At 44.5% G+C, this 19,065-nt stretch overlaps 2 protein-coding genes across 2 annotated transcripts in view; both read left to right on the top strand.

Annotated features, from left to right (window-relative positions):
- TM9SF3 (transmembrane 9 superfamily member 3) overlaps positions 1-6,593 on the top strand; it is a 63,813-nt gene extending 57,220 nt beyond the window's left edge. Inside the window, exon 15 of the mRNA XM_046652334.1 lies at positions 2,469-6,593. Within this exon, the coding sequence (XP_046508290.1) occupies positions 2,469-2,536 (68 nt within the window). The 3' untranslated portion in view covers positions 2,537-6,593. The remainder of the gene's footprint in view (positions 1-2,468) is intronic.
- Positions 6,594-10,885: 4,292 nt separating this feature from the next.
- TLL2 (tolloid like 2) overlaps positions 10,886-19,065 on the top strand; it is a 131,900-nt gene continuing 123,720 nt past the window's right edge. The window contains exon 1 of the mRNA XM_046654590.1: positions 10,886-11,365. Within this exon, the coding sequence (XP_046510546.1) occupies positions 11,176-11,365 (190 nt within the window). The 5' untranslated portion in view covers positions 10,886-11,175. The remainder of the gene's footprint in view (positions 11,366-19,065) is intronic.

The raw sequence follows: 19,065 nt of genomic DNA, 5'->3' as shown, positions 1-19,065 counted from the left end.
AATACAAAAATTATACATACTCATCAGGTTATGTTGCTAAAATGCTTTTTAGTCAGTAATTGAAAGAAAAATGTTGATTTTTTTTTTTTAAGGTAGAAAAAAGAAATGACTGTTTTAAGGTGGAAAATAATTAGATTATTACAGTCTTTTATATTTTAGGCATAGCGCATTCCCAAGACATTTATTTTCCTGGAGAGCATATTCAGTATCCTCCTTTTATAAAGCCATATTTTTATAAGCTTATTCTTGAGGTACTCACAAGATTAGGAAATACTGTTTGCTTCTAAGCATATCTCTGCTCAAAGGGGAACAATGTTTTGTAGGTCTGGAAAATTGGATTTGGTTATTGGGCTAGTGTTATATTATGCCAGTTAAATTTTTGATTCTAGTTAAAATTTTATAGATATTTTACGTTCTAAGAATTCAGGCTTATTTTGACAAAATTGAGTGATGTTTTTCTTTTTTCTTACCTTGTAAGGACTTGTGTTATAAACTGTTTCAAAGTGAATTGTCACTATTTTCAAGTGTAATATAATTATTTCGTATTATAAAGTAAATGTCTATTCATTGCAAAAATAATTGCAAACAGGTTTGGTGTGTTGTTTTGGTGGGTTTTTAATATTTAATTATGGGAAATTTTTAAATATCTGCAAAAAGAGGGACATATGTATATATATATAGTGAGTCCCCATGTGCCTACCACATCTACCATCAGTAATTATCAACTCAGGGCCAATCTTGCCTTATGTATATTCCCACCTTACTCCCCTTTTATTCTGACATGAATCTCGGATCTCATGTCATTTCAACTGTAAATGTTTCAGTGTGTGTGTATATAGTATATATGTAAATATACATAATATTTAGTTAATAACTATAATACATAACATTTCAGTGTATACATGTATATAATTCCTTAATACGCTCAAATAATTCAGAGAATTCAAATTTGTGCCACCCATCCCCATTTCTTTTTTTATACAGTTTGTTTGCATCAAGATCCGATTAAGGTCCATGCACTGCTTGGTTAAAATGTCTCTTAAGGTTCTTTTAATCTATTGATATTCTCTCCCTTTTCCCTTGCAATTTATTTAAGAAACTTGGGTTTTTGTTTGTTTTAATTTCTGTAGAGTTTTCCACACTCTGGATTTTGCTGATTATATCCCTGAGGTATCATTTGATATTTCTCCATGTGGTTCCCCCCCTGTTTCCTGTAAAGTGGTAGTTAGATCTATAGCTTGATCATACTCAAGAATTCTTGTCCAAGAATACTTAACAGGTGGTTTGTAAAGTTTTATCAAGAGGCACTTAATGTCTTGTCTCTCTTTGCGAGAGTTAGCAGTCATTGATAATTATTGCTTAGCTCAAATGCCTCATTAGTGGTTATAATAGTTTAATTCTGTTGTTCCTTTGATATTTATTAGCTGAGATACTTCTATAAGGAGAAACTTTCTTTTATCAACCATTTGGTTACATAGGAAGGGCAAAATAGACTTATTTCTTTCCTTGCATACACCAGTTGGGTGAATAAAAGTTAATTCAAAGGTGACCAGTTGGGCTTATGTGTGTGTATATCATTATTAATTCATGGAAGATTTACTTTTAAACTTTCAGTAATATTGGGCTTAGATGGTAAATTTCTAAATGTAGTGGAGAATCTTTTCTATGACTTGAAGGACCAGCTTATTCTAAAGATCCCTTGGTATTTGCAGTAAAGATCTATCCAGTTCATTCATTCATTCAAAAAATATTTATTGGGTACCTTATCTTGTGCCAGCCACTCTTTTAGGCACAGGAGGTAGATACTTAATTTAACATGTACCCCAGCTTTTCAGTGTTTTGAGCCCCATTTGAGGCTGATTATTCAGAAACAACATTTCAAAGCTCCTGACCTACTTACCTATCTCTCTTGTCCATACCCTCAAATATGTCTTCTTTTCTACCAATCACACAGCTTCTACAATTTAAACATAAAAAAGAAAGCATCAGAAAATGCCTCTTCTCTAGAGCTTCAAATGCCATTGGGCTGTGGTTATCAGTCCTTCCCTGAGAGAATCCCCGGTTGATTCTTAACTGCTTGTCCATAAAGTATCTCATGGTTTAATGACCTAGAATAATAATACATGCTCAAATTTAAAAAGACACATTTTTTCATTTAACAAATTTTTGTCATTATCAATTTATTCTTACTTTATAAGAGATATATGTTAATGCATATAGTTATTGATTATATATGTAGTCATTGATAGTAAATTCTAAAAGTATTATATCAGGTCAAACTTGGTGTATGACAGTAAGAGGTGATTTGCAAAACAAATGATACAATTTTAATAAGTTTAGAGGAAATACATAAAGATGTTATCTTAAAAAAAGAATAACTTTCCAGAGCAGAGAGTATTTAGTGTTTGTAAGTGATGGATACCACTCTGTGTGTATTTGTCTCAAAACATCTTATTTTACCTTTACAGGAGCAATTGGTTACATGGGAACAAGTGCCTTTGTCCGAAAAATCTATACTAATGTGAAAATTGACTAGAGACCCAAGAAAACCTGGAACTTCGGATCAACTTCTCTTTCATAGGGGTGGAACTTGCACATCAAACAAAGCGCAAGAAGAGATTTGGGCTTTAACACTGGGTACTTTGTGGGTCTCTCTTTCGTGGATGACTTAGAGTAACATCTGTTTCCATTGATCCTAGGTTCTTACTGACTGCTTTCTCCAACTGTTCACAGCAAATGCTTGGATTTTATGCAGTAGGCATTACTACAGTACATGGCTAATCTTCCCAAAAACTAGCTCATTAAAGATGAAATAGACCAGCTCTCTTCAGTGAAGAGGACGAATAGTTTATTTAAAGCATTTGTTCTAATAAAATAAATAGAGGGAAACTTGGATGCTAAAATTACATGAATAGAAATCTTCCTGGCACTTAGTGTTTCTACGTTATTGAAAAATGATGTTCCAGAAAGATTACATTTTTCTCTTATTTTTACTGCCATCATCACCTATTGTGGGACATTTTTATATATTGAATCTGGGTTCTTTTTTGACCTTTTTTTTTTTTTTTTTCAATTCAACTGCATCCTTTTTTTAAAAGAGAGAATTAAAAAATATTAAATCCTGCATGTAATATATCTGCTGTCATCTTAGTTGGACCAACTTCCCATTTATTTATCTTAAAACTATCCAGTTACATCTTAATTCCATCCAAAGAAGATACAGTCTGAAGATAGAGGTGTACTCTCTACAATGCAATTTACTGTACAGTTAGAAAGCAAAGTGTTAAATGGAGAAGATATTTGTTTTTATTAAACATTTTGAGATTTAGATAAACTACATTTTAACTGAATGTCTAAAGTGATTATCTCTCCCCCCCACCAAGTTAGTCTTACATCTTTTTTGGGTTTGAATGAAGGTTTTACATAAGAAATTATTAAAAACAAGGGGGGCAGATAATAAATGTATATACCATTAAATAATGTAACGTAGGTGTAGATTCCCAAATGCATTTGGATGTACAGATCGACTACGGAGTACTTTTTTCTGATGATGATTGGTGTAGAAATGTGTGAATTGGGGTGGCTTTTTACACCTTGCCTACCACTGCATGAAACTCGGGGGTTTCTTCAAAATGTGTGTGTCATACTTCTTTTGGGAGGGGGGATTCTTTTCTTTTGTTTCTTTTCTGAGACTCCTACAGGAGCTAAATTTGTAATTTAGAAACATTTAATTTTGTTAATCCTGTGTGGGGCACTTAAGTAACATCTAGAGCATTACTGCTTTAGAATGTCAAAATAAAATTTCCTGACCAAATTGTTTTGTGAAAATAGGTGTGTTTGCAATTTGAAGATATCTTTTCAAAGGGCAATATTACTGAAATACAATTTTTTTAATATGCTATAAACTCTGCTTTTCTAATACATGGACCCACACTTTAAAATCCCCAAACTTGCTTACATCTAGATTATCCAGTACAGTCACAGAGGGAATGACAAGCCCTTTGAATGAGCTTGTGGCACCAAATCTGTTCAGGTTAGTGTACCGTGTAAAGTGGGGATGGGGTAAGGATGAGCAAATAAAGGTTACAATTTTCTAAGGAAGTGATTTTAATTTTGGATACATCTTTCTGGAACCGTCCATAATGTGAAGTTTTCCTAGAACTGTTGAGTTTCTAAGTTAATAGTTTGCTATGCAAATAACCACCTAAAACAATACTGTCTATTTTTAGAAAGACTCCAAACAGCTGTGTTTAAACCTTAATGTAAAACTCATGCCATTCATAGTTATATAAGATGTTTTCATTACAAAATATGTTTATATAAATTAATAGATTCTGCATCCTATGATGTGGCATGTAAGAACTATAAAGAGTGAAAAGTTTGATTTCTTACCACTTAAGTATGGCTGACATGAACAAACAAATTTGATCAGAAGCTGTAGGTAAATTTTCTTCTTCAAGCCAAAATGTCATATTAAATGTTATCTACTGGGTCTTCCATTTTCTCTTCCTTCTCACCTGCCTTTAAGATCTAATAAGAAAGGAAGCTAAAAGTCAATATTTAGTGGCTTATGTAAGGTACCTTTTTAATTATAACAATATATAGTCTATCTGATGGAGCATAAATTGGACAGCAAGCCTTTGTCTAATAAAATGAAATTTGTTTCTCATGTATGTTGCAGGTAGGATGTAGAGTTTCTAAAGAATGAGTGGTTTAGCTGCTTTCAGGTACACCAGTTCTTTTTACTAATTGAGCTCTACTTGAAGTCCTTTGGAATCTTCAGTGAAAAATAATTTTCTAATTTCCAGATACACTGAAGAGCTCCATTAAAATGAATATAAATCACCTTGAAAAGTCCTTTAGAAAATATGTATTGGTTTATGGCTTCACAGAGGGGCTGGATGTGTGTGTGTCTTGAAGAAGATGTAATCCACAAGTAGTTTAGCTCCCCAGCTCTCGGTTGTAGAGTAATAAAATAGAATATTATGTAAGTTAATTAAAGGGTGAGGTTTTTCCACTCCATTTATGCTGTATATCTATCTTTCATTTGTTAACATTATTTGCTCAACTTATCAACTGATGCTTTGAACACTATCAAAAACTAAGGATAAACTTTCCCCTTGTATCTATAAGCATGCTTCTCCTGAAATTTAGCTACACTAGTAATTGACATCATTATACATATATCCTAGTACAAGAGTGGGATCAGGTGGAAATGTGATAGCTGGAGGGATGGATGGTAAAGCATTCTTTAGTTTATCATGTTGTGCTCCAAGATTGTACAGAATTTGCCCAGAAATCAAGCCCCATACTCTTAGAATTCATTATATTGTGGTGATATCTGAACCTAGTAAATGGTATGCTTGGATGTTTTTCATTGAGAGTGGATGGGCCTCTTTATAAAGGTGGTTGCTGCAAATTCCAGTTCTTTCAAAAGCCACTTTATTTAGAGTTTATCCACTAATTGTACTCATTTTGATAAAACTTATCTCTTAAGTGTTTACTAACCACCTTATGCCAAATGTCTTGCACCTATTAAGATTTCCTGAATTTTTACAAATGTAAAAAAGAAAAAATGTATTAATGTAATTTGTTCAGGAAAAGCTACATACCTAAGGGCTTCTGTATATGAATTCTGGGAAAGAAAAACCTATTTGTAATCCATACACTGCAGTTCCATCTGAGTTTTAAGTTTAGATTTTAGCGTGTCTTAGTGCTTCATTCTGTTGATTTATCAGAACACATAATGGGAGTAGTGGCGTATGAAAACAGAAGTATTCATTAATGTGTCATATCTTCATAAAAATTCCATAGTTATGAAGCTATATTTTAGCAATCAAGAAGTTAAAGAGATCAGAGAAGTGAAAATCTATAAAGATTGTTTGGAAGTGTATACAGAAATACACTAGACTAGATTTCGAGGTAGGGTAGATCAGAAAGTTAACACATAGCTGCAGAAATTTTGTAAGATTTAAATTCTATATGAGGAATAATAACTAGTTCTCTCATGAGCATTTTGTAAAAGCCATCTGATTTGACATTCTCCTTGGAGCTGTAGGCAGAATTGTTCAAAGACAAAAGTAAAAATTATTTCACTGTATTAGGAAATGAAAATAAAGAAACTGTTGTGAAGGCTGCTTACATTGAAGTACTGATGAGCTAGGCTTGCTAATAATTGACTGATAAAGCAGCATTTGGTCTGTTTACCCTGGTTCCTCAGGTTAGGTCATTTGAAAGTCATAAACTTGTAAGTAAGGGCTTAAGGCAAGAAAGAAATAACATGGAATTCTATTTGAAGGACCACAGAGTATACTTGGAAAAGCAGTCCCGCTTGGGCTTTTCAACTGGGTCAGATTTGAATCTGTAAATCCCTGCAGAGCACGGACAGTCGGTGACAGAGTTGGAAGGAGACACTTAGTGCTCAGTGATTACTTCCGTTTTGTACACACCCTTGGTTTGTGGAGGCCATATTCCAACTGGCTTTTTAGTAATAGAAATCCACTATATAATGTATCAAATTCATTGAGGTTCTAATCTAGTCTGTTAATCTAACTGAAGTTGGATTTTTTAAAAGTAATAAAAAGTTAAATGTCTTCCCTTGGATGCTTTATTTCTTTGCTTTTTGAAACATGGGAACCAAGCATAAGGGAAAACCCATTATTATTGGCATGCATATGAAGAGACTACTGATAGCTCCCCATAGTTAAATAAAGCAGAGGTCAGCAGATTTCTTCTGTAAAGGGCCAGATAGGAAATATTTAAGGCTTTGAGAGCCATACAGTCTGTGTCGCAACTACTCGACTGTTGTAGCCCAGCAGCCATAGACAGCACATAAACGAATGGGCATGCCGTGTTCCAGCATAACAGCAACAAACAGCCAGTGGGCCAGAGTTGGCTGACTCCCGAAATAAAGGATTCAAAATTTAAGATTTGATTTTCCCCCCAACTTTATACTTTGAAAAAAAATTAAATGTACAGAAAGTTGAAAGAATAATACAATGAATAAGGTTTGTCTTTTTAAAAAACTATTTTTCTCTTTTATTATCATCCTTCTGACTTTTTTTACGTACAAGCTCCGACTCCTACACTCAAACCCCACTACCCCTACGCCTGTCATTCTCCTGATGGATAATACATTGCATTTGTCTGGGACTTAGTACTTTTTCAAAGCAGTTTCACATATGTTCCCTCACAACCATCCTATGAGGCTGATAGGGTAGACAGCTACATTTTAGAGAGAAGAAACTCAAGCAGCTAAAAAGTTTTATTTTTAGCCCAGAAATAATCAAGATTAGGGTCCTGTTGTCTTGACTGCTGTAACTGTAAAATGGGGGTGTCGCCTCTCCAGCCTGTGGAACGGATAACTTATGTAGAGATCACATTGAAAATCAGTGTTCTGTACCAATGGAAAGGATTATTTTTATTGCACTACATCAGGATCAGTGGTTAATTTCTCCAGGTCTATTTGTACTTTGTTTTCTATTTCAGGTTCTAACTAGTTGCTTAAATCCTTGTCAGCCTTCTTTTCTCCCCCTGATTTTATTAGCTGTCTCAGTTGACACCTATACTTGACAATTCCTGTTAGCCAGATAGTTTAAGTTGGTGCAAATTTGGATTACTTTTGATCTCTTTAATGAATACTTTTTGGTTGGAAAACTAGGGGTGTAAGAGAATCTGTTTTACAGCCAGCTTCTGTGTTTCAAAGTGAGAACTATTTTATTAAACTGTTAATCTACAGTTTAACATTAGGAAAGGGGGGACTAAGCCTGCATCAGGACATGTGGTCAATGGTGATGTTTCAAAGGTTTGTGTGCTTAAAGTGATAGGAGTTTCAAATTTAAAAAAAGCAGGAGATGGTTGGAGGGAGAAGTTGAGGTAAGTTATTTTAACTGGCGAATGTCGTGGTTATTCTTAGTGGCTCAGTCTTAGTCACCAAGATTATGGGACTTAACCTTGAAGGTCATTGAAGGGAAGGGAGGGTCTTGAGAGTGAGACATGGAACGTGGTTCCAAGTTGGAGTTGGTCAGGGAGATCTGCTTCGGGTTATAGACCGGTAGTTAGGACACATAAATAGATAAGTGTCATGAGCGTGGTAGCTGCTATAATAGATGTTGGCATGTGGATGTGCGCTGTGTGGTTATCAAGTTGCCCTGGCAAAGACATAGAGGTGTGAAGCACAAGGCTCTATTAGGATGACTGAAGGTGTTTAATGCAACAAGAGTGGAGAGACGGAGGTGGCAAGAGCCAAGGCTGGAAATGTGAAAGGAAGGCCTGATGGTGGATGGAGGGGCCCAGTGTGCCATCCTGAGAAGCTCAGATGAAGGTTCTGGAGAGCCGTAAAGGGTTTTAAACAGCTGCTAAAATTGTAACTATTAAATATTTTTAATTACCCTCTCCAAAGAACTCAGTACCTTCTCAGTGGTCAGTAATGTAATCGAAGGAATGAACCAGCAGTTGAGAGTGCCCGCTTTATCCTGGAGGTTCTGCTTCCTGCCTTGGAGGAGATGATGATGATGTCTAGAGGCCTGGAAAGGCAAAATGAGGAGAAAGTGCTCTACATGGAGTAGTTAAGGACAATAAAACTTGGCAGAGGTGGAGGGGTTTGAGAGCTACTGCAAGAGAACGGGGCGCTCTGGGTATCCAGGTATAGATGGAATGAGTTGGATGGAGGACAGACATCTGACTAAAAAGGGGACAAATTGTATCCACTCGCAGGTTTTCCAGAGGACCGTGAACTATGGGGGAGGAAACCCACAAATAATTATGAATGTAATGGTGGAGCTAAGTTGAGCAGCTTTAGATCAGAAAGCCTTTTGTTCTAAATCTACCTCTAGTTTTTTCACGGGATTTAAGTTAAAGAAAAATATATTTTAAAAATTATTTGAACCCAGATTAGAGCTTAACATATACAAGTGGTGAGTGAAATCAAGAAATATATAACTGAGAAAAAATATTAGCCATCACTTTTTAATTGTTCCTAATTACCCTTTCTATTCTGTGATCCAAATATTTTGTTGATATTTGTTGGTTGATGGCCAAAGTAGCATCTAAATAGGGCTTCTGACATAAAACTGTGCAGCTTGCTCATCCAGGAGCACCACTGTCTTGAAAATATTTGGATAAAGAGTGTTGGCGAGAAGACCTGGCAGGTACTCACCAGGTGGGGATTAGAGGCAGTAAAAGTTCACGGCCTCAGTGCTTGCTCAAGAGATCGCCAGTAATGTCTTGTTTTCTGGAGGAATTCCCTACTAATGAGGAAGCCAGTTGGAGCTAGTGCCATCTGGAGACCCAGAAGTGTCACAGATGTTTGTTAGGGCTTTTAGATGTTGACTTTGTGGACTTGTCTACTGACAGGTGGTGACCTTCACTGGATTGAATGCAGAGAACTATGGCGTTGGGTTTGACTCCTGGCCTTCAGGCAGAAATGCCATTCAACCCCTTCCCACACCTATTGCCTGTTTAATGGCCACTTGGCCTTCCCTGCCATTTGGCAGCATCCATTCCCCCTAAATTCCTTCCTCCCACTTGTGAGTTCCCAACCACATCTTCTTGCCCAATCTGGCTCCATCCTGCATGTGCCCATTTGATGAAAACTCAGCATGAAGCAGGGTCAACTTGCATTTCTTTCTAAGGACCAAGACAAAATATCCAGTAGCACCCTTCCAGTGGCTAACTTTTAAACCTTTACTGCTTTGAAGGACTTGATATCCTAGTTAATAGATGTGAAGACAAACAATCCTAATGCAAGGAATTTGGAGTCCTGTGTAAAGCCGCTCTGGGCTCCCTATCGACTCTTTTGTCACCAGTGGCTGTCAAACCATGTGGAAAAAGGAAGTTCAGTTCATTTTTCTGCTTGCAGTTTAAATGAGAAAGGATTCTACTGGATGTGATGCTGAAAATCTCTACATATTGGTGTGTTTTACTTCTTGATTAGGGCAATTTTGCCTGCATAAAAAGGTTTTTGAAAAGCCTCATGGTAATAGTACTTTTTATGTCTATCAAAATGGCTCAGTTCTGACAATTTTTACATTTAAGGTACAACATAGGAGTGGGTTTCAAATATCTCTTGATTATTCTCCTAAATTATTTAGGCATATGTTTTTAATTGGCGAAAAGTAACCAGACTTCAGAAATTGGTCATTTTTATTCCATCAAGTTAATGGTGACTGGCTTATTTAATAAAACATGTCTGTAATTTAACACAAATAGCACGTACAGCTGTTCATTTGTCAATCTTTTTGCCTGTATGCAGCATCTTAGACTGTTTTACTAAAGGCTAGGGTCACCTAGAGGGGAAATCCGTCATTTTAAATCATTCTTCCCCAGGCCACTCATCACCAGCCACTACGTTAGGGTAGATGGGCGCTGCAGCAAGCGCCCTTCATGGCTGGATGAGGGGATGTTGAGAAAGCTGAAAGAATCGTGATCCTCGATTTTTTCTGCGGTGAAACGACCAGAAAGAAGATTCACTTCTTTCCTACAAGGGGACGATTGTCCGAAAGCACGTAGCGAGCTGATTGCGCCGCGGACCGCTTACATCGGATTACTGGTCCTGCGCTCCGAGCCCTAACCACTGCTGCCTGCCTTCGCACACGTGTGTATGGGGGAGTTGTAAAGTGAGTTATGCGAATAAAACAAGGCGGGAAGTCCAGCCTTGATCTTCAGAAGTAGCGTTCTCCAGGACCCGAGGCCGAGGTGGTGCCCGGAGAAGGGCGCCCTCGGCTCGGTGGGAGCGCCACGGGACCCGGGTCCTTGCCTTCAGCATCTTCACCTCGCTCCCCTTCCTCCGAAGTTGCGGAGGTGCCGGGAAGAGGCGGGGCCTCGCCTCGGGCGCCCGAGTGATTGGCTGCCCGGGGCCCCTGGCGAGGGCTGTGTGGTCCAGCCCGGGTGGAGAGGGGCGGAGCGGCCACTGCTCCAACCACCGCCACCACCACCACAGTCGCAGCCGCCGCAGCCTCAGCCTCCAGGCAAGTAGCTCCGAGCGGCGGCTTCCTGGGCACCCCGACGCGGACGAGGGCGCCGCGCTCTGCCCGCTCCGCGCCCGAGCCATGCCGGGCAGCCGCGCGTAATCGCCGCGCCCGGGCCGCCGCCGACCCGACCCTGGGCACGGTCCCTCGCCTCAGCCGAGCTTTCCGTGCGCGCAACTCCCTCGGTCTCCCCCGGCCCCTCGCAACCATGCCCCAGGCGACTGCGCTCGGCCCCCTTGTGCCACTGCTGCTGCCTCCCCTGCTGCTGCTGCTGCCGCTGCCCCGCGACGCCGGGGGGCTCGGGGAGGGTTCGGACGCCGCCTCGGACTACTCGGCGCTGGAATTCGAGGAGGGCGCGGAGCAGCAGCTGGAGCATTACCACGACCCGTGCAAAGCCGGTAGGTGCCGCCGCCGCTGCCGCCAGGGAAGTCCGGCAGAAGTTTGCCTTTGAAATGCAAATGAGTGGTGGGCAAGCCTGCGCTGCCGTCTGTGGGACGGATCTCCCCTCCCCTCCCCCGAGATCCCCCGGGCTCCCCGGGAAAACAATGCCCCAGAGGAATTGCTTAAATACGACTCCGGCTGGGACGTCCCAGTCCCGGGTTTGCGGCGCGCACGGGGTGGCGGCCGCGGGAGCACTCCCAGAGCGAATCAGGGCGGGTGCCCCAGGCCGAGAGGGCGCTCGGAGGCTGGGGCGGGCGCCCGGGCCGCCTGACAGCCAGGTGGTCAGCACGGGCCACCGCCGGGCGCCCTGGGCTGGAGCGGAGGAGCGGGGCTGGGCGCGGCGTTCCCAGGCTCAGAAGGAGTCGCTGGCTCCCATTTCACGGCATTTGTAAGTTTCCCGCGAAGTTTCCCAAGATCTTGCGGTTACTCTTGGGAAGAGAATTTAAAAAACCGAAAAGCTTCACAGCAGGCAAAAGGAAAGGGGTAGCCGAGGGAGAATGTGCATGGTTCACGTTGCCGCAAACTTCCCTGTAGCCCCCTCAGCGTGGTCCCGGCCTGGGGGTCGCCCTGGGCGGGCGGAGATGGAAGCCGGCAGGTGCTCTAATCCCGCCAGGAAGCGGCGCCCCGGGACGCGCGAGTCTTTCTGGCGCAAATCGCGGCCGGGCGCGGCAGCTCCCTCTTCCCACGAGCCACGAAGCGGCTCGTGTGTCCTGAGAGGAGCGGATTCCGAGCCAGAGTAGTTGAGGCGTCAGCCCCAGAAGGGCTCAAGCACATGTTCCAAAGAGAGTTGATGGGTCTGGGGCAGGTCCCAGCTGGGACAGTCGGTGCTCACGCTCCCGGGAGAGGATGGTCTCGGAGGCCTGCTGAGCCGCTCCTGGCCAGTGGCCGGGGGCCTGCGGGTAGTGGTGTTTAATCTCTAGGCATAGTCCGGTCTCTTCGCTTGGCGGCCCGCAGGGGTGAGCAAACAGGAGGCAGAGCGCAGCCTCCATCCGCAGAAGGGCAGGCTGCTGCTTCCAGGTGCTGTGCTAGCCAGGTCTGTGGGAGTGCCATGGACCAGTGGCCCCATTCCTTCACGCCCTGGAGACCTCTAGTAGCCTCAGTTTCCTCATCTTTAAATTGGGGCCAGTAATTTTAGGAGGACTCAGATGATTTATGAGCAAATGCTCTGCAAATGGGATAATGATGATGGCACTGTAAAGGTATTGTTACTGCAGGGGCTGTGTTCTAGGCTGGGAGCCGGGCAGGTGAGAAGTGGGGGAAGTCTGGGGAAGGCCCGGTTACTAGGAGGTGGGCGGAGCTAGAGGTTGTGAGACCTGAGAATCTTGTGAAGGTCGGAGGTCAAACCAGGAGCTTGGTCTTACCCTGCAGAAAGATTCCTCCAAAATACTCACCTATTGCTTACCTTGTGGGGGACTTCTGAGTTAGGAAGGTGGGCAGAAGAGTTGGTTCCTGGGTAATTTGAGAGAAGGTGAGCAGGTTGTGTGCCCTGAATGAGGTACCTCACGGGACCCGGCTCGTGACTGGGAGGAGAGTCTCTGGAGCCCTGTTGGAATGGTGGCCTTGCCCTGAAAAGGGGGACACGGAGGCTGCAAAAATGGGATGGAGGCTGAAGAAAGAGGGTGGCTCGACCATCACCTGCACCTGTCAGACCCTGGACTCTACTGATGTGAGCTGGGGACTCTGGGAGGCAGTGTGGACAGCTGGGGCCTGGACCAGGGAAGCGATCAATTTGTTCAGGAATGTACTGAGCACCTCCGGTTTGCTGGGTGCTGGTCTGGGTGCTGCAGATCCAGGTGAAAGAGACATAGGTCTGAATAGGAGAGCTCCCCAGCTCCCAGTCTCAGCCTTGTGGAATAACCCTGCGACAGGTTTGCCTGTTGGGGCCTCATTTTTCTCCAGTAACTTTGGAGAAAATGCTGGATGACCAGGGAATGTGTCTTCTGTGACTCTTTGCAGACAGAATGGGATGGGCAGGCAGGGCTGGAGAGCAGAGGATCCTGCATGTCGGCTTCAGCCAGCTCCCTGCATCCTCCACAGCTATCCTTGATCCTCCAACCGCTTGGCCTCTCCCTGGGCTATGCTGATGCTAAGAGTGGCCAGAAGAGGGCGAAGGCAAGGGAGACCTGGGGAAAAGGTTACATCTCAGTCTGCCCACACTTCTGGAAAATCCCTGAGCGAGGGGACAGCCTTCTGGAATGACAACAGGCAGTTCAGCAGTGCACTGAAGTCTGATGAAAGGACATGCCTCTTGGCTCAGGGGTACACTGCATTTCCTGGTTACATGTTTAAACCAAACCTGCAGGGGCAGCCTCTCGTCCTATCTCGGTCAATCCTAACTCCCAGAACCCTGTAGCCGGAAGCCCTCCACCTAGGACCTGCCTCAGAGCTTTGACTCTAAAACTCCTCCCACCTGCCCCTCCCCCAGAGAGGGGTCTGCATTCTGCTGCAGATGCAGAGTGCAGAGAGGAGAGTCTTGGATCTATTCCTGGCCTCTCGGGAGCTGTGCTACCTTAACAAGTCCCCTCCTCTCTGGGCCTCAGTTCCTCATCTGTAGAGTGAAGATGTTGGGCTTGTTAGGGTTGCAAACTGACAGGTCCAGGGAGCTGGTTCTCTTGGTCCACATCAGCTGTCTAGCCCTGTGCCCACTTCACACCTTGCGGGCATTAGAGTTTGTGCCCCTGACCCCTTCCTACTTAATGTTCTATGGTTCTATGACGTTTGCTTCCAGCTCAGTCTCTCAGAGGCTGACCAAACTAGTAAGTCTTTTATCATTCACAGATTTTACTAGTTACTCTGCCATTTACAAGCTGTGTGACCTTGGGCAAGTCACTTAATTTCTCGGTGCCTGAGTTTCCTCATTTGTAAATGAGAATGATTCCTAATAGATTAATGTGCTTAGAACAGTGCCTGACATATAGTTAGGTCTTTTATAAACAGATTTCCTAGAAATTTGTCAAAAGGACATCTTCACACTGACCTTTGAAGCAAGTTTTAAACTGTCAAATTTAAATTTACTTGTAAACAATCTATTTAATGCTGTAAAAAGAGATGCTTTTTAAATCAGATGATGCAGAGTAGAAATGAATCTGTGAAGCCCTCCTGGCCTGGGACTGGAAAGATGCACGGGGCTCCCTGGGCTTGGTCTCTGTCTGGTGGTCCATAGCTCTGCCATCTTGTTTTTCATCTGATATTGTAAGTGCAACCAAGGGTTCACTTGACAGTAAATTACAAGACACCCTTCCAACCACCATGCCTCTGAGAGCAATCTTTGCAAAGCTTCTGAGGGTTTCCCTTCCCTGCTTGCCCTCAGCCATAGTTCTTTAGCTAGATTCAGAGCCAGAAGGCCTGGGTCCTTATCATGATCCTGCTTCTTACTCTCTGTGTGGCCTTGAGCAAGTCACTTCCCCTCTCCATGCCTCAGTCTCCTCATCTGCAAAATGGGGTTGGGAACAAAACACTTGCTCTGCAGGGCGGACATGAGGCTAGTTGTAGCTGGGCTCCTCAGAGACCAGGGCTTGCATGCAGACAGTTTGTTTGGGAGGTGATCCCAAGAAGCAGGGTGAGGGAGGAGGGAGAGTGCTACAAGCGGGGAGGAAATCCAAGGGAGTGGAGTCAAGGTAGCTGCTTTAGTTGACGGGTCTTGTCCCCACGGGACCTCTGCAAAGCTTCCGCACAGCCTCCCAGAATTATCTGTCCAGAAAACAGGAGGTTGGAGCATTCATCCAAAGGCTGCTGTCCTTCGTTGTTGGCTCCCTGTTCCAGTTTCTATTCCTGTGTGAAAAACCACCTGAACTCAGTGGTTAGAACAACCACCACTGTATTATGTTGGTGATTCCGTGGATGGGGAGTTTGGAAAGGGCACTGCAGCAATGGTTGGTCTCTGCTCCACAATGTCTGAGACTCCGCTGGGAAGACTTGCAGGCTGGTGATGACTCGACCCCTGGGGGCTGGAATTGTCTGGAGACTCTCTCACTCACATCTGCCGGTTGAGGCTGGCTGTTGCCTGGCCTCCGTTGGACTGTTGGCCCGAACACCCCCAAGCGGCCTGTGTGTGTGGTGTCTCTCCATGTGGGCTGGTGAGGCTTCCTCACAGTATGGTCGCTCGATTCTAAGTGCATGCATCCCTAGAGAGCCCGATGGGAGCTGTACTGCCTTCGGACCTGGCCTCAGAAGCTACATAGCATCACTTCCACCGTGGTCTCAAGCCTTCCCAGATTCAAGGGGAGGGGACAGAGACGCACCTCTCCATGGGAGCAGTGTCAGAGTCAGGTTGTTAAAACAGCGGGGGAGTGGGGGATATTGTTGCAGCCAGTTTGGGAAAATATGACCTGCCACACTCCTCGAGGCGTTGACTTCCCGGTACGTCCAGCCTGCACCTACGTGTGCAGGCGCAGTGGGTCTACAGGTTCAGAAAAAGTTCTTAAGAAGAAAAGTGGGGAGACATGCCGTGGACGCATGGAACTGCCCAGAGCTGAGCTGCGGATATGTGGCTCAGGTCACCAAAATTGTCTACGTGAGGCTCAAATGATACGAAAGAGCTTTGTAAACTGTAAAGTGCAGCAGGGCCTTTGGGATTTATTAAATCCAAAGAAACTGGCTGACAGCCAGCTTTACTTTTCAGCTGGTGGCTTGATAAACGCCAGGGCCTTCCTCCCTGCTGTGTGTTCATATGTGATAAATGTATATATTCCTACATAAAGAACTATAGTTGATGGCTTCTGTCTCAGGAGCCGGTGGTGAAGGTGCTGGCCTGGGAGCTGGTTCTTTCCTCCTGGGGAAGTTCGCATTCCCTCCCCACGCTTTCAGACCTTACTTCTGCCTGGAATTTGGGGCGCTACTCAGCCTTATCATTCTCTCCAAGGCACAGTGACCTTACCAATCAGGTCCTTATTTTCGGGGTCCCCCCAGAGCCCTTGGGGACAGCACTGTCTAGGGCACCTCTTCCTAGCAGCCCTCATGTTATGATGTGACACTGGAATGTGAAACTCCATGAGGTCAAGGAGTTTTATCTGCTTTGCTCACTGCTGCAAGGCCAGTACCTAGACCAGTGCCTGATGCACTGTAGGTGCTTGTCAGTATTTGCTGGATGAAGGAATGATGATTTTTTAAAAAATTTTCTGGGGTTTTTTTTGGCTTTTTTGTTTTTTGCTGAGGAAGATTAGCCTTGAGCTAACATTCATTGCCAATTTTTACTCTTTTTTTTGCTTGAGGAAGATTAGCATCTGTGCCAATCTTCCTCCACTTTATATGTGGGTCGCAGCCACAGCATGGCTGATGAGTGGTGTAGGTCCGTGCTTGGGATCCAAACTCATGAACCTGGGCTGCCAAAGCGGAGCGTGCCAAACTTAACCACTATGCCACGGGGCTGGCCCCAGGAATGATGAATGTGCATTGGGTCTGGGGCTGAAGAAACCTCCAAGCTCACTGTCAGCGTGGAAAGTGAATCAGACCTGGCCCAGTGGGCTGCAGCCCTCCCTAGAGTGCTCAGGGTGGGGTTGGGGAACCATGGAGTTCCAGGCAGTGCTCCCCTGGAGTTTCCATCCTTCATGGCAGTGGCAGGCTCCCTGGTTTCTTAAGCCCAGATGTGAGGCTTCCATGGTGCCTCCTGGAAGCCGATCTCCCTGGCATGGCCTGTCCCCAGCACGGGAGCTGCCATCTCCCTGGCACCTCTTCTTTCCCACGTCAGACTCCCACCCCCATGGGCCCAACCCACATGAGGGCAGCTGGCATTTTTACAACTTAGTTTTCACCCCTACTTGTCGTGGTGTCCTTGCTGATGGGCAGGTGCTGATTTGATGGAGTCAAAATATTTCAGAGCCGTCCTGAAATGAAATGTTTCTCTTTCCTGCTTCACCAGGCAGGAGCAGCACCTGGTCCACCTCTGTCTCCCCCACAGTGCACTGGGGCAGGGCCAGAGGTGGTTAAGAGCTTTGACACCTGGCAGACCTGGATTTAAAATCTGCCGCCTGTGTAAGGCTTTGTGACTTTGAGCAAGTTCCTTAACCCCTCTAAGCCTTAGTTTCCTCACTTGAAAAGAACTACTGATATTCACTTTTCAGGGTTGCAACAAAGATTAAATGACACAGTGTTTGTCAGGTGCTTAGCACAATTTCCGGCACAAGGCAAGTGCTCATCAATTGATGTGTGCATCATGAGAGCTCAGAGCAGGTGCTCGCGAGTAGTCCTTGAACTCTTTTGTTGAAATGCTGTAGAGGAATTTGAATTTTTGTAATAAACAAACAATTGATTTCACGTTAGAGATTCTTAAATTCAGAGCTGATAATTATTGTTAAACAGGGTCTTAAAAGAAAGCGAAGGGTGAATTTTATGGTATGTGAGTTACAGCGCAATAAAGATTAAAAAAAAGTAAGTGAAGATGAGGACGGGCAGAGCTGGGGGAGGAAACACACTGTCTTGGCTCCTGAGTGACTATTGCTGAGAGACAAAGTCAGGTGAGCAGAGGGTTCAGCTCAGAAGAGCAGGCAGAGAGGGTGTGGCCGTCAGATGCCAAACAGAATCCAGAGGTCCCAACAGTGGCCAAGACTCACACTGAGGTGGGCAGCGTCTGGAGGGGGAGGCCAGGAAGGGGAACACATGGGTCCCTTTTGGATGAGGATGTTCCAAGAGCTGAATGATATCAAGAACGCACCTCCACTGACCTTTGACCCAGTCCCACGTGCAGACAAGCAGCTGTGACGGTTCCCATTTTGCTTGTGGAGAAACTGAGCTTCAGGCCTAGACCCTCTGCCCGACATTGATGATCCTTTGATTTCCAATGCCGTCCTGTAGACAGAGCTCAAGTCCTGTAGACAGAGAAGTCCTCAGTGATATCATTCAAGGTAGGTCCCCAACCCTGACATCAGTGGAACCCATTTTTCTTTCTTTCTTCTCCCTAGTTATGCAATGATCGCCATCTCGCATGCTCTCCTGGGGGTGGCACGTGTGTTCTTTAATCCTCTGTCCAGCACAGTGAGAGGAGAGGAGGGGTGGGGCAGTAGTTGTGCTGCAGAGCCATCCACAGCAGCCCCGGATCTGCAGGGCACCTGGCCCCTGCAGGGCTGTGCACTGGGTAATGGGGATCTAAGTGCCAATCAGACCTCAACCCTGTTCCCGGGAGCTTCCAGCTCATGGGCATGAGCATGGCCCTCTCAGCAGGAAGATGCGCCTGATGGAAGCCGAGTGTAGAGAGGTCAGCGAGCAGTTCATCTCATTCAGCAGCACCTCTGTGGTCACTTCTGGACCTTCCGCTTATCCGCGGCTTCTCCGGCCACTCTCAGGGCACTCCCCAGCCTGCGCCATGGTTGTGTGAGCGCCTGGCACCTGCCCAGCCCGTTGGTTCTGTACCCAAGCTTTGGAGTCAGGCTGATGGGTTTTCTTTCTCAGCTCTGTCACTTACTAGCCATGAGACCTTGAGTAATCCTTCAGCCTTTAAAGCCTCAGTTTCCTTGTGTATATAATGCAGTTAATAGAAGCTCCTGTCTCACAGGCTCGTTGTTCTATGAAAGGCTCTTCATACTGTGCTTAGCAAATAGAAGCACTCAATTCATGTGAAACGTCGCTATAATTTTATGGCCCCCGAAGAACCTGCCACGTGCAAAAAGTGTATTGATTAAATTGTGTCACATGAACAGCCCCACTTTCCATTCCCGTGAGGGAG

Source organism: Equus quagga, chromosome 2 (genome assembly GCF_021613505.1).
Source record: "Equus quagga isolate Etosha38 chromosome 2, UCLA_HA_Equagga_1.0, whole genome shotgun sequence".
NCBI classification, from domain to species: Eukaryota; Metazoa; Chordata; class Mammalia; order Perissodactyla; family Equidae; genus Equus; species Equus quagga.
This window is presented reverse-complemented; position numbering and strand designations above follow the sequence as displayed.